Source organism: Nerophis lumbriciformis, linkage group LG10 (assembly GCF_033978685.3).
Source record: "Nerophis lumbriciformis linkage group LG10, RoL_Nlum_v2.1, whole genome shotgun sequence".
Lineage (NCBI taxonomy): Eukaryota > Metazoa > Chordata > Actinopteri > Syngnathiformes > Syngnathidae > Nerophis > Nerophis lumbriciformis.
Genome location: NC_084557.2, coordinates 52,534,336 through 52,550,150, shown reverse-complemented (window position 1 = coordinate 52,550,150; position 15,815 = coordinate 52,534,336). Strand labels below are relative to the sequence as shown.

The following is a 15,815-nucleotide window of genomic DNA, read 5'->3' as shown; positions in this document are numbered from 1 at the left end:
AGGAGCTCCAACCAAGTATTGAGTATTGTACATGCTCATATTTTTCATTTTCATACTTTTCAGTTGGCCAACATTTCTAAAAATCCCTTTTTTGTATTAGCCTTAAGTAATATTCTAATTTTGTGACACACAGAATTTTGGATTTTCATTTGTTGCCACTTCAAATCATCAAAATTAAATGAAATAAACATTTGAATGCATCAGTCTGTGTGCAATGAATAAATATAATGTACAAGTTACACCTTTTGAATGCAATTACTGAAATAAATCAAGTTTTTCAAAATATTCTAATTTACTGGCTTTTACCTGTACATGTGTGTACTTGTCAGGCCAAAGGTTTGGACACACCTTCTCCTCATTCAATGCCTTTTCTTTATTTTCATGACTATTTACATTGTTGATTGTCACATCAAAACTATGAATGAACCAGTGACGTGCGGTGAGGTTGATGACTGGTGAGGCACTGACTTCATCACAGTCAGATTTACAAACATATGAACCCTAAAGAGTATCTTATTCACCATTTGATTGGCAGCAGTTAACGGGTTATGTTTAAAAGCTCATACCAGCATTCTTCCCTGCTTGGCACTCAGCATCAAGGCTTGGAATTGGGGGTTAAATCACCAAAAATCATTCCCGGGCGCGGCGCCACTGCTGCCCACTGCTCCCCTCACCTCCCAGGGGGTGATCAAGGGGATGGGTCAAATGCAGAGGACAAATTTCATTACACCTAGTGTGTGTGTGACAATCATTGGTACTTTAACTTAACTTTAACTTTACACATACAAACTGTAGCACACAAAAAAGCACATTTAATTAAAAAAAACGTTATTATGGTCTTACCTTTACTTATAAATGAAGTCCACAACTAAAGCCCTCACTTCAACTTTCCACGTGCAAGATTGAATCTATTTAAAAAAGTGTAACCGAGGGTTTATAAATGTGGCCTATACTGTATGAAACTACAAAATAACAAACACGGAGGCTCCAGTTTACACGAGGACCACTTTATTTACCTTCTTTCAAAAACCTACGCTCCACTCCGTGTCACATCACTTCCGTTCTTAGCGCCTTCAAAATAAGAGCTCAAGGCATATACTGTATAACAGCGCATAACAGGAACTTAACATCACAAAGAGGAAAGCCCATGAAAATAGGTTACAAAAGTTATTTAATAAGAAGCCAAAAAGTGCAAAAACAATAATGTTCGTGTTGGAGGAGTTGTGAATTAGATACACCTGCAGTCTGCAGGTGTATCTAATGTTGTGGCCCTGCAGTCATTCACAACTCCTCCAACACCAGCGTTATTGTTTTTGCACTTTTTGGCTTCTTATGAAATAACTTTTTTAAATAGATTCAATCTTGTAAGTTTAAGTGTGGGCTTTAGTTGATATAACAATTCTACGGCGGGGGTGCAGGAGGCGAGCCTCAGCCAGTGCGTCTTTTGCAGCCGTTTTATGATCGCTCAGCACAAGAAATACGTTACACACATACAGTTGTTGACAAAATACACTGGACATTATATACCTCAGCTAACTAAACTATGGAAATGTATAATATAATTCATATAGCAATACAGTCTCACTGCACAGCAGGCCAGCAGTTAGCCGAGTCCGGAATCCATGGTGAGGCACTGAGTGACGTGCCTCAACTGGCTGCTGTTCACCGCACCGTCTCTTCTCAGTATTTGAACGGCAAATGTGAAAATTCAGCGATTTTGAATAAAAATAATTTAAAACTGGTGAAGTTAAATGGTGGCGACTTGTCCAGGGTGTACCCCGCCTTCCGCCCGATTGTAGCTGAGATAGGCTCCAGCGCCCCCCGTGACCCCAAAAAAGGGAATAAGCGGTAGAAAATGGATGGATGGATGGAAGTTAAATGGAAAATAACTCTATAGTATAATCACTGGATACATATAACAATTTAATTATTATTTTTTCTTTTTACATTTTTTTTCTTTCCATGATGGCAGGTGAGGCGGGGCCTCACCTGCCTCTAGTGACTGCACGTCACTGGAATGAACACATGTGGAGTTATGTACTTAACAAAAAAGGTGAAATAACTGAAAACATGTTTTATATTCTAATTTCTTCAAAATAGCCACCCTTTGCTCTGATTTACCTCAATGATGGACGCTTTTGACCTCCCTCCCTCCTCAACGACACCTGCAGACTAATTTTTGCTTGCATGCAGAATGGCCCCAGACCTATGAACACTACATCTACACACCCAAGACAATGGGCATATACACACACACACCCCTTCCCCTCCCCACACCTTCACCACCACTTGATTCCCCTCAGGGTGATGGACGCCTGGCAGCGCTTCATAACAGCAGTCGACCTCCAGGGCCCCAACTCCCCCCCCTCCGTTGCGAGTTGTCGTGATTATATGTAACATGTTTATGTGTGCATGGCATGGAGTTTTTTTTTTCCCCCACTCCAGACTAGGCCCCTTTAGGAGCCCAGTCTAGATTGTATTTTTTTTTACTCATCTTCTTCCCCAGCGTTTTACCTTTTTCTCATCTTTTACGGGGCGTCTTTGGCGACCCATCAGCGTTCCTGTTCTGTAACCCTGTACACTGTTTGTTTGTCTCATCTTGAACGGGTTTGTGCTGAAAACATAGTTTCGTTGTACTTGTGCAATGACAATAAAGTCCTACCCTATCCTGATTACTGTTTTGCACACTCTTGGCATTCTCTCCATGAGCTTCAAGAGTTAGGGAGAATGGATGCATTTCGGCCTAAAAACTAAAGATAAAGTTCAAGTTAAAGTCCCAACGATTGTCACACACACGCTGGGTGTGGTGAAATGTGTCCTCTGCATTTGATCCATCCCCATGTTCACCACATGGGAGGTGAGGGGAGCAGTGAGCAGCAGCGGTGGCCGCGCTCGGCAATCATTTGGTGATTTAACCCCCCCAATTCCAACCCTTGATGCTGAGTGTTCATTCATAGTTTTGATGTGACAATCGACAATGTAAATAGTCATGAAAATAAAGAAAACACATTGAATAAGGAGAAGGTGTGTCCAAACTTTTGGCCTGTACGGTATATAGTGATATAGTCCATCCATCCATTTTCTACCGCTTGTCCCTTTTTTATTAATGAAAATTAATTAGACAAAAATTATCTACTCTCAAGTTTTTGCTCGGTGCTTTTCCTTTCGGGTTTCTTTTATTGTAACCGATTTACTTTTATTGCTCAACAGGCTCTCTGCTCAGAGGAGGTACTTCTTTGAAGTCATCCACAAGCAGAATGACAAAGGCAGCGACCATGTGGAGGTGGCGGTAAGTACACTGCAAAAAGTCAGTGTTCAAAAACAAGAAAAACAACTACAAAAATGAGGGGTATTTTACTTGAACTAAGCAAAATTATCTGCCAATAGAACAAGAAAATGTGGCTTGTCAAGACTTTCCAAAACAAGTCAAATTAGCTAACCTCAGTGAACCCCAAAATACCTTAAAATAAGTATATTCTCACTAATAACAAGTGCACTTTTCTTGGTAGAAAAAACAAATGGACCTTTTTTCTCAATATGTTCAAAAATGTTCTTAAATGAAGTAAATGCTAGTGCCATTATCTTGACATAATGATACACTGCAAAAAGTCAGTGTTCAAAAACAAGAAAGAAAAAAAATACAAAAATGAGGGGTATTTTACTTGAACTAAGCAAAATTATCTGCCAATAAAACAAGAAAATTTGGCTTGTCAAGACTTTCCAAAACAAGTAAAATTAAAGCTGCAAGCAGCGTTGGTCGGGCCCGCGTATTTGGCAGGTGCTAGTCCTAAGTGTCCCAATACTTTTGTCCAGTATTAGTCCTAAGTGTCCCAATACTTTTGTCAAGTTGTAGTCATAAGTGTCCCAATACTTTTGTCCAGTGTAAGTGTCCCAATACTTTTGTCCAGTTTTCGTCCTAAGTGTCCCAATACTTTTGTCCAGTGGTATTCCTAAGTGTCCCAATACTTTTGTCCTTTGTAAGTGTCCCAATACTTTTGTCCAGTTTTCGTCCTAAGTGTCCCAATACTTTTGTCCAGTGGTATTCCTAAGTGTCCCAATACTTTTGTGCGGTGTAAGTGTCCCAATACTTTTGTCAAGTTGTAGTCCCAAGTGTCCCAATACTTTTGTCCAGTTTTCGTGCTATATGTCCCAATACTTTTGTCCAGTGGTAGTCATAAGTGTCCCAATACTTTTGTCTACTTTTAGTCCGAATTGTTCCAAGACTTTTGTCTAGTGTACCTACCTTGTCTGCAGGTGCTGCCTGCTTTTAAGCAGCCATCTTGAAAAAAACAGCAGCATCAGCGCAGAGGTTCTTTGAAGGGTTATAAAATCAAAACCGGAGCAGGTATCAAAACTCTTTCGCCAACTTTTAATCAGAAGGGTTCGATCTCTCTCCTGTGTTAGTTTGAAGCCGAAACAACAAACGCGCTCAGAGGAGATAACGTTTGAAGAAAGGTGATTGGTTTTTACAAAAATGTTGTTTTGAAGGGGGAATAGCAAACTTCCAGTTGATTTTTGCTGGGGGTTGTCAATTTATGAAATGTAGGTCTAAGTTAGACCTACATAGAGGTTTTTGTTTCATGTCTCTCCAACCTTCCCAGTGGGAGTTACAGGCAGTTTTGTCATTTTTTTCTTCCGAGGAGCAGTTTTTTCTGCGTTTTATTCAAAAAGAGCGCAATTTTTGAGATTTGGGGTTAGGTTTTTTTATAAGATCGCAATTTTTGACAGTCCTGATGTGTGCGTTCAGTTTGGTGAGTTTTGAAGCATCTTAAGGGGGTCAAATTTCAGCTCAAAGAGGCAAAAGTTACCGTATTTTCCGCACCATAAGCCGCCCTGGGTTATAAGCCGCGCCTTCAATGAACGGCATATTTCAAAACTTTGTCCACCTATAAGCCGCCCCGTGTTGTAAGCCGCATCTAACTGCGCTAAAGGAATGTCAAAAAAACAGTCAAATAGGTCAGTCAAACTTTAATAATATATTAAAACCAGCGTGATGTGGGCGCGCATGGAGTCGTATATCAACATGGACGGAGCTGCGTGAAAAAAGCCACCCGGCCTCTTCGCGTAAACTTAAACTTACCTTAACCACTCGCTCATCTTTTCTTCATCCATCCCTTCGAGTTAGCTTTTATGATGACGCCGGCTGGAAAGGTCTCTTTTGGCAAGGTCTTCCTTTTGAATATCACCATGGGTGGAAGTTTCTGGCCATTAGCATGGCAAGCTAGAACCACAGTGAAGGATGACTTCCCATTCCCTGTGGTGCGAATATTCACCGTACGTGCTCCCGTTGTATCCACAGTGCGGTTCACAGGAATATCAGTTGCTGTGAAATAGTAATCCGTGTGCGGATGGAGAGATTGCGTCTTTTCATGAACCGGATACCTGTCGCTTAGTAGGAGCCATTTTGTGGTCTTTACAGATGTAAACACACAAAGGAAATGTACGGTAATATCCGCGCGCTTTTTCTTCTTCTACGCGGGCGGGTGGTTGCTTACAGTAGAAGAAGAAGCGCTTCCTGTTCTATGGGGGCGGGTGCTTACCTTGGCGGTTGCTTGCGTAGAAGAAGAAGCGCTTCCTGTTCTACCGGGAAAAAAGATGGCGGCTGTTTACCGTAGTTACGAGACCGAAACTTTATGAAAATGAATCTTAATATTTATCCATATATAAAGCGCACCGGGCTTTAAGGCGCACTGTCAGCTTTTGAGAAAATGTGTGGTTTTTAGGTGCGCCTTATAGTGCGGAAAATACGGTACTGTTTTTAGTACTTTTTTGTCTTGAAGGGGGAATTGCCAACTTCCTGTTGATTTTAGCCCGACAATGTACCATTATGAAATGTAGGTCTAAGTCAGACCTACATAGAGGTTTTTGTTTCATGTTTCTCCGACCTTCCTAGTGGCAGTCTAGTTTTTTTTTTTTCCTAGGGGGCGCTAGAGCGCAATTTTGAGTTTTGTGGTTCGTTTTTTTTTTAAAAAGGCAATTTTCGCAGGTCCTGATGTGTGGGTCAAATATGGTGAGTTTTGAAGCATGTTAAGTGGGTCAAATTACAGTTTAATGTGGCGGCGGAAGAATAAAGAATAAAGAATAAAAAACCTTACAAATTCAATAGGTCCTTATGGCCCATTGTATAAGGACTCCCTTTGGGAGTCCTTATACAATGGGCCATGCGGGCCCTAATTAGCTAACCTCAATGAACCCCAAAATAGCTTAAAATACGTATATTCTCACTAATAACAAGTGCACTTTTCTTGGTAGAAAAAAAAGAGACCTTTTTGCTCAATATGTTGAAAAATATTCTTAAATGAAGTAAACGCTAGTGCCATTATCTTGACATAATGATATGCGCTCGGCATTACATTTCTTGAAACCAGCAAACTTATACTAAAAACTAATTTATTGTTCTTAATGGAAAGGCAACAAGGCAAGCGCTTGTTACTCTCGGGGTCTCCTAGCCGCTCAGGCAAATCATATTGTCTAAAAATGCATTTTTCCATCCATACCCTTTTAAGTCTTACTGGACAATTAAATAGGAAAAAAAAAAGATGACAAAATGTTAGCAAATTCAGCTTGAACAAAAATAGTTTTCACATTTTTTTTAATGTATTATTAAAGACATTTGTAGTGTAATAATGCTCATTGTCATTTCTGTGTTATTATTTATTTCGCTAACTGCTTCTTTGCTATCACTTTTACCAACATATTTGTACATATCCTGTTTGCTGATGTTGTTGTTGTTTGCTGTTGTTGTTATCGTCTCTCTGTCTAATCCCCCTCTTGTCCCCACAATTTCCCCCTCTGTCTTCCTTTTTTCCCTTTTTCTATCCCCTCCTGCTCCGGCCCGGCTGCACCAAATGATAATATAAATACATTTAATAAAGTCAAATACAAATAAGGCAACAAGAGAAGTATCCTACACTTCTCTTTTGTAAAGTAAATCTGAACAGTCGACATGGGCATCTACATCAACTATATGATTTGCCTGAGAAGCTGCACAGGACAAATAAAAAATAACAATAATAATAATTGAAGACATTTTCATCACTTTCTAAAAATTATAATAATAATAATAATTAAAGCTGCAAGCAGCGTTGGTCGGGCCCGCGTATTTGGCAGGTGCTAGTCCTAAGTGTCCCAATACTTTTGTCCAGTTTTAGTCCCGAGTGTCCTAATACTTTTGTCAAGTTCTAGTCCTAAGTGTCCCAATGCTTTTGTCCAGTGTAGGTGTCCCAATACTTTTGTCCAGTGGTAGTCCTAAGTGTCCCAATACTTTTGTCCAGGTTTAGTCCTAAGTGTCCCAATACTTATGTCTAGTGGTAGTCCGAAGTGTCCCAATACTTTTGTCCAGTTTTAGTCCTAAGTGTCCCAATACTTTTGTCCAGTTTTCATCCTAAGTGTCCCAATACTTTTGTCAAGTGTTAGTCCTAAGTGTCCCAATGCTTTTGTCCAGTGTAGGTGTCCCAATACTTTTGTCAAGTGTTAGTCCCAAGTGTCCCAATATTTTTGTCCAATTTACGTCCCAAGTGTCCCAATACTTGTGTCCAGTTTTAGTCCTAAGTGTCCCAATACTTTTGTTTCTTCCGAGGAGCAGTTTTTTCTGCGTTTTATTCCAAAATTGCGGTAGAACGCAATTTTGAGATTTGGGGTTAGGTTTTTTTATTAGATCGCAATTTTTGCCAGTCTTGATGTGTGCGTTCAGTTTGGTGAGTTTTGAAGCATGTTAAGGGGGTCAAATTACAGCTCAAAGAGGCAAAGGTGACTGTTTTTAGTACATTTTTGTCTTGAAGGGGGAATTGCCAACTTCCTGTTGATTTTTGCCCGAAAATGTACAGTTATGGAATGTGGGTCTAAGTCAGACCTACATAGAGGTTTTTGTTTCATGTCTCTTTGACCTTTCTAGTGGGAGTTACAGGCAGTCTAGTTTTATTTTTTTCCTAGGGGGCGCTAGAGCGCAATTTTGAGTTTTGTGGTTGGGTTTTTTTATTAAAAGGCAATTTTCGCAGATCCTGATGTGTGGGTCAAATATGGTGAGTTTTGAAGCATGTTAAGTGGGTCAAATTACAGTTTAATGTGGCGGCGGAAGAAAAAAGAATAATAATAATAATAATAATAAAACCTTACAAATTCAATAGGGTCCTCTGTCCCATTGTAAAAGGACTCCCTTCGGGAGTCCTTTTACAATGGGCCATGCGGGCCCTAATTAAAGACATTTTCATCACTTTCTAAAAAAAAAAAAAAAAAAAAATTCAGAAAAATTTAATGTTTGGTCCATACTTGCCAACCCTCCCGGATCTTCCGGGAGACTCCCGAAATTCAGCGCCTCTCCCGAAAACCTCCCGGGACAAATTTTCTCCCGAAAATCTCCCCGAAATTCAGGCGGACTTGAGTGATGTGTCGACAGCCTGTTTTCACGTCCGCTTTCCCACAATATAAACAGCGTGCCTGCCCAATCACGTTATAACTGTAGAATGATCGAGGGCGAGTTCTTGCTTTCTTATGTGGGTTTATTGTTAGGCAGTTTCATTAACGTCCTCCCAGCGCGGCAACAACACACAACAACAGCAGTCACGTTTTTGTCTACCGTAAAGCAGTTCGCCTGCCGTAAAAACAGCAATGTTGTGACACTCTTAAACAGGACAATACTGCCATCTACTGTACATGCATGTGTGACAATAACATCTACGGCTTTTAGAGGGTGCGGTGCACGACTGCGCGCACAACAAGGGGACGAAGCAGAATGCATCATCAGAGAGGGTGTTCAGCATGGTTAGAAAAATAGTGACAGAGAATAGAACAAGGATGGACAATTCAACCTTTAACTCAACAATGAGTAGATGAGTGTTATGTGTGTGTATATGTGTAAATAAATGAACACTGAAATTCAAGTATTTCACGCCCCCCGACCAGGCTCCCCACCCCCCACCTCCCGAAATCGGAGGTCTCAAGGTTGGCAAGTATGGTTTGGTCACCCTAACAAAGAATTATTTTCCGTTCATTTTGGCACAGTGGAAGCTGCTGGATGAAAAGTTCCGGTTTCTGGTGATTGACTCCAAGCATATTTCCCTCTATGTCAGTAAGTATCCTGCACACATCACACACACTAATCATCCATCAGTCAAGTTGTATTCATATATTCCCTGATCACAAACCCACATCCGGGCAAGGAAAAACTAAAAAAAAAAAACCAGACGGGGAAAAAGAAGAAACCTTGAGAAGGGATCGCAAACGTTGGGATGATACATCACACATGCATGCATACAACATGATACATCACACATGCATGCATACAACATGATACATCACACATGCATGCATACAACATGATACATCACACATGCATGCATACAACATGATACATCACACATGCATGCATACAACATGATGCATCACACATGCATGCATACAACATGATACATCACACATGCATGCATACAACATGATGCATCACACATGCATGCATACAACAGGATGCATCACACATGCATGCATACAACATGATGCATCACACATGCATGCATACAACATGATGCATCACACATGCATGCATACAACATGATGCATCACACATGCATGCATACAACATGATACTCACACATGCATGCATACAACATGATACATCACACATGCATGCATACAACATGATGCATCACACATGCATGCATACAACATGATGCATCACACATGCATGCATACAACATGATACATCACACATGCATGCATACAACATGATGCATCACACATGCATGCATACAACATGACACATCACACATGCATGCATACAACATGATACATCACACATGCATGCATACAACATGATACATCACACATGCACACATACAACATGATACATCACACATGCATGCATACAACATGATACATCACACATGCATGCATACAACACGATACATCACACATGCATGCATACAACATGATACATCACACATGCATGCATACAACACGATGCATCACACATGCATGTATACAACATGATACATCACACATGCATGCATACAACATGATACATCACACATGCATGCATACAACATGATACATCACACATGCATGCATACAACATGATGCATCACACATGCATGCATACAACATGATACATCACACATGCATGCATACAACATGATGCATCACACATGCATGCATACAACATGATGCATCACACATGCATGCATACAACATGATACATCACACATGCATGCATACAACATGATGCATCACACATGCATGCATGCATACAACATGATGCATCACACATGCATGCATACAACATGATACATCACACATGCATGCATACAACATGATGCATCACACATGCATGCATACAACAGGATGCATCACACATGCATGCATACAACATGATACATCACACATGCATGCATACAACATGATGCATCGCACATGCATGCATACAACATGATGCATCACACATGCATGCATACAACATGATACATCACACATGCATGCATACAACATGATACATCACACGTGCATGCATACAACATGATGCATCACACATGCATGCATACAACATGATACATCACACATGCATGCATACAACATGACACATCACACATGCATGCATACAACATGATACATCACACATGCATGCATACAACATGATGCATCACACATGCATGCATACAACATGATGCATCACACATGCATGCATACAACATGATGCATCACACATGCATGCATACAACATGATACATCACACATGCATGCATACAACATGATACATCACACATGCATGCATACAACATGATACATCACACATGCATGCATACAACATGATACATCACACATGCATGCATACAACATGATACATCACACATGCATGCATACAACATGATACATCACACATGCATGCATACAACATGATGCATCACACATGCATGCATACAACATGATACATCACACATGCATGCATACAACATGATACATCACACATGCATGCATACAACATGATACATCACACATGCATGCATACAACATGATACATCACACATGCATGCATACAACATGATACATCACACATGCATGCATACAACATGATACATCACACATGCACGCATACAACATGATACATCACACATGCATGCATACAACATGATGCATCACACATGCATGCATACAACATGATGCATCACACATGCATGCATATATCATGATACATCACACATGCATGCATACAACATGATACATCACACATGCATGCATACAACATGATACATCACACATGCATGCATACAACATGATACATCACACATGCATGCATACAACATGATACATGTTGTATGAAATCTCCTGATGATTGAGGGAACCCCTCATGAAACAGGCCTGTAGAGATGAAGTAGTCTTGTGATTTTTTTCCCCACACATACATATATTGCGCTCTACTACGGTATCGAGCACTATTTTTTGGATAACCTTATTAAGACATATATATATATATATATATATATATATATATATATATATATATATATATATATATATATATATATATATATATATATATATATATATATGTATATGTGTATATATATGTATATATATATATATATGTGTGTATATATATATATGTATATGTATGTATATATATATATATATACATACATACATACATACATACATACATACATACATACATACATACATACATACATACATATATATATATATATATATATATATATATATATATATATATATATATATATATATATATATATATTCCTCACGCACTAATTGTGCGATGATGTCAAGTTATCGATGGGAAAATGCATTTTTAGACAATATGATTTGCCTGAGCGGACCCCGAGAGTAACTGGGGGGGAAGATGTTCGGTTTGGTTGATATCAACACTTCAGTCATCAACAATTGTATCATCAGAGAAATGGACATTGTAACAGTGTAGGTGTGACTTGGTAGGATATGTACAGCAAGTAGTGAACATAGTGAGAGAGATCAGAAAGCATAAGAACAAGTATATACATTTGATTATTTACATTTGATTATTTACAATCCGGGGAGGTGGGATGTGGAAGGGAGGGGGTTGTAGTTGCCTGGAGGTGTTCTTTTAGTGCGGTTTTGAAGGAGGATAGAGATGCACTTACTTTTACACCTGTTGGGAGTGCATTCCATATTGATGTGGCATAGAAGGAGAATGAGTTAAGACCTTTGTTAGATGGGAATCTGGGTTTAACGTGGTTAGTGGAGCTCCCCCTGGTGTTGTGGTTATGGCGGTCATTTACGTTAAGGAAGTAGTTTGACATGTACTTCGGTATCAGGGAGGTGTAGCGGATTTTATAGACCAGGCTCAGTGCAAGTTGTTTTACTCTGCCAGCCCACTTTGGAGAAGTGGGTAGGAGTGAGGTGTGATCTGGGGTGGAGGTCTAGAAGTAACCTGACTAGCTTTTCCTGGAGTCTATATTTGAGGGTTTTGGAGGTGCTAGGGTACCAGGAGGTGCATGCATAATGGAAAAAGGGTTGAACGAGAGTTCCCGCCAGAATCCTCATGGTGCTTTTGTTGACCAAAGAGGAGATTCTATAGAGAAATCTTGTTCGTTGGTTGACCTTTTTGATTACCTTGGTTGCCATTTTATCACAGGAAAGATTAGCCTCTAGAATGGAACCTAGGTAGGTGACCTCATCTTTCCATCTATCCATCCATCCATCTTCTTCCGCTTATCCGAGGTCAGGTCGCGGGGCAGCAGCTTAAGCAGGGAAGCCCAGACTTCCCTCTCCCCAGCCACTTCGTCCAGCTCCTCCCGGGGGATCCCGAGGCGTTCCCAGGCCAGCCGGGAGACATAGTCTTCCCAACGTGTCCTGGGTCTTCCCCGTGGCCTCCTACCGGTCGGACGTGCCCGAAACTCCTCCCGAGGGAGGCGTTCGGGTAGCATCCTGACCAGATGCCCGAACCACCTCATCTGGCTCCTCTCCATGTGGAGGAGCAGCGGCTTTACTTTGAGCTCCCCCCGGATGACAGAGCTTCTCACCCTATCTCTAAGGGAGAGCCCCGCCACCCGGCGGAGGAAACTCATTTCGGCCGCTTGTACCCGTGATCTTGTCCTTTCGGTCATGACCCAAAGCTCATGACCATAGGTGAGGATGGGAACGTAGATCGACCAGTAAATCGAGAGCTTTGCCTTCTGGCTCAGCTCCTTCTTCACCACAACGGATCGATACAGTGTCCGCATTACTGAAGACGCCGCACCGATCCGCCTGTCGATCTCACGATCCACTCTTCCCTCACTCGTGAACAAGACTCCGAGGTACTTGAACTCCTCCACTTGGGGCAAGATCTCCTCCCCAACCCGGAGATTGCACTCCATCCTTTTCCGGGCGAGAACCATGGACTCGGATTTGGAGGTGCTGATTCCCATCCCAGTCGCTTCACACTCGGCTGCGAACCGATCCAGTGAGAGCTGAAGATCTTGGCCAGATGAAGCCATCAGGACCACATCATCTGCAAAAAGCAGAGACCTAATCCTGCAGCCACCAAACCAGATCCCCTCAACGCCTTGACTGCACCTAGAAATTCTGTCCATAAAGGTTATGAACAGAATGGGTGACAAAGGGCAGCCTTGGCGGAGTCCAACCCTCACTGGAAACGTGTCCGACTTACTGCCGGCAATGTGGACCAAGCTCTGACACTGATCATACAGGGAGCGGACTGCCACAATCAGACAGTCTGATACCCCATACTCTCTGAGCACTCCCCACAGGACTTCCCGGGGTACACGGTCGAATGCCTTCTCCAAGTCCACAAAGCACATGTAGACTGGTTGGGCAAACTCCCATGCACCCTCAAGGACCCTGCCCAGAGTATAGAGCTGGTCCACAGTTCCACGACCAGGACGAAAACCACACTGTTCCTCCTGAATCCGAGGTTCGACTATCCGGCGTAGCCTCCTCTCCAGTACACCTGAATAGACCTTACCGGTCTTTCCTGGTGATAACAATGTCACCCACTTTTATAGTGAAGTCATTGACTTTCTTAAGGTTGATGTGGGACCCAAACAGGATGGATTGTGTTTTACCCAAGTGTATGGATAGCTTGTTGTCAGCGAGCCAGATCTACAGAGTTCAGCACTGAGGTTTTTTTCCACCTGTGACTTGCTAACATCGAAGCGGTCGGACAAATAAATAAAAAAAACGGGCCGTATTTTGCTGTAGAGGCTTGCTAACATTGTGATTATTCCTGACTCAAACTAAGATAACCAATGTTTGCCATGTCTCACCAAAATATTTCCCTAGAAACATGACTAGAAACCATGTTTCTGTAGCATCCAGTCAGGTATCAAACAAAGCCCAGTACTAATACATGACTAGAAACCATGTTTCTGTACCATCCAGTCAGGTATAAAACAAAGCCCAGTACTAATACAAGACTAGAAACCATGTTTCTGTACCATCCAGTCAGGTATCAAACAAAGCCCAGTACTAATACAAGACTAGAAACCATGTTTCTGTAGCATCCAGTCAGGTATCAAACAAAGCCCAGTACTAATACATGACTAGAAACCATGTTTCTGTAGCATCCAGTCAGGTATCAAACAAAGCCCAGTACTAATACATGACTAGAAACCATGTTTCTGTAGCATCCAGTCAGGTATAAAACAAAGCCCAGTACTAATACAAGACTAGAAACCATGTTTCTGTAGCATCCAGTCAGGTATCAAACAAAGCCCAGTACTAATACAAGACTAGAAACCATGTTTCTGTAGCATCCAGTCAGGTATCAAACAAAGCCCAGTACTAATACATGACTAGAAACCATGTTTCTGTAGCATCCAGTCAGGTATCAAACAAAGCCCAGTACTAATACAAGACTAGAAACCATGTTTCTGTACCATCCAGTCAGGTATAAAACAAAGCCCAGTACTAATACAAGACTAGAAACCATGTTTCTGTACCATCCAGTCAGGTATAAAACAAAGCCCAGTACTAATACAAGACTAGAAACCATGTTTCTGTACCATCCAGTCAGGTATCAAACAAAGCCCAGTACTAATACATGACTAGAAACCATGTTTCTGTACCATCCAGTCAGGTATAAAACAAAGCCCAGTACTAATACAAGACTAGAAACCATGTTTCTGTAGCATCCAGTCAGGTATCAAACAAAGCCCAGTACTAATACAAGACTAGAAACCATGTTTCTGTACCATCCAGTCAGGTATCAAACAAAGCCCAGTACTAATACAAGAACTTCTCACAGTGACTCAGCATCCTTTTTTTTTGTGCAAAGATGCTCGGAAATGCTCGCTTTTGTCTGAACACCTCGTGGCTTCGTCCCACAGACGAGTCGGCGTTGCTAATGAGCGATGTCGCGCACATACCGCAGACACCTGCGAGCCACCAGCGGCCCCCGCCCAGCCAGCACAGCGCCGCTGCAGACATGCTGAAGGAAGACCCGCGAGACGCCCTCCACCAAGGTGAGAGACTCTTCCTTTGTGTCGTTGTTTTCTTTTGTCTAAACCGCACTTTCAGGCCAACAGTGGTTTCGTTTCCGCAGCTGAAGTCATCGTTCTTCACAGTTGTGTGCTCTTTATGTTGTCAGTGCCTTTGATGGAGGAGGAACTCCTGCAAGGCGTTCTGCCCGACTGCTTGTACAAGCCCAGCTACACCATCAAAGACTTTCCACTCACTCGCTACCAAGGGCTGCAGTTTGTATGTATTGCTCCTACCGGTATCAATCAATCAATCAATCAATGTTTATTTATATAGCCACAACGACATCCTCGGTACAAAGCCCACATAAGGGCAAGGAAAAACTCACCCCAGTGGGACGTCGATGTGAA

At 41.6% G+C, this 15,815-nt stretch overlaps 1 protein-coding gene across 1 annotated transcript in view; it reads left to right on the top strand.

Annotated features, from left to right (window-relative positions):
- Nucleotides 1-15,815, top strand: part of b4galnt3b (beta-1,4-N-acetyl-galactosaminyl transferase 3b) — a 161,396-nt gene that overhangs the window by 104,804 nt on the left and 40,777 nt on the right. Inside the window, exons 8-11 of the mRNA XM_061969424.1 lie at nt 3,211-3,289; nt 9,001-9,067; nt 15,315-15,449; nt 15,575-15,684. Of these exons, the coding sequence (XP_061825408.1) occupies nt 3,211-3,289; nt 9,001-9,067; nt 15,315-15,449; nt 15,575-15,684 (391 nt within the window). The remainder of the gene's footprint in view (nt 1-3,210; nt 3,290-9,000; nt 9,068-15,314; nt 15,450-15,574; nt 15,685-15,815) is intronic.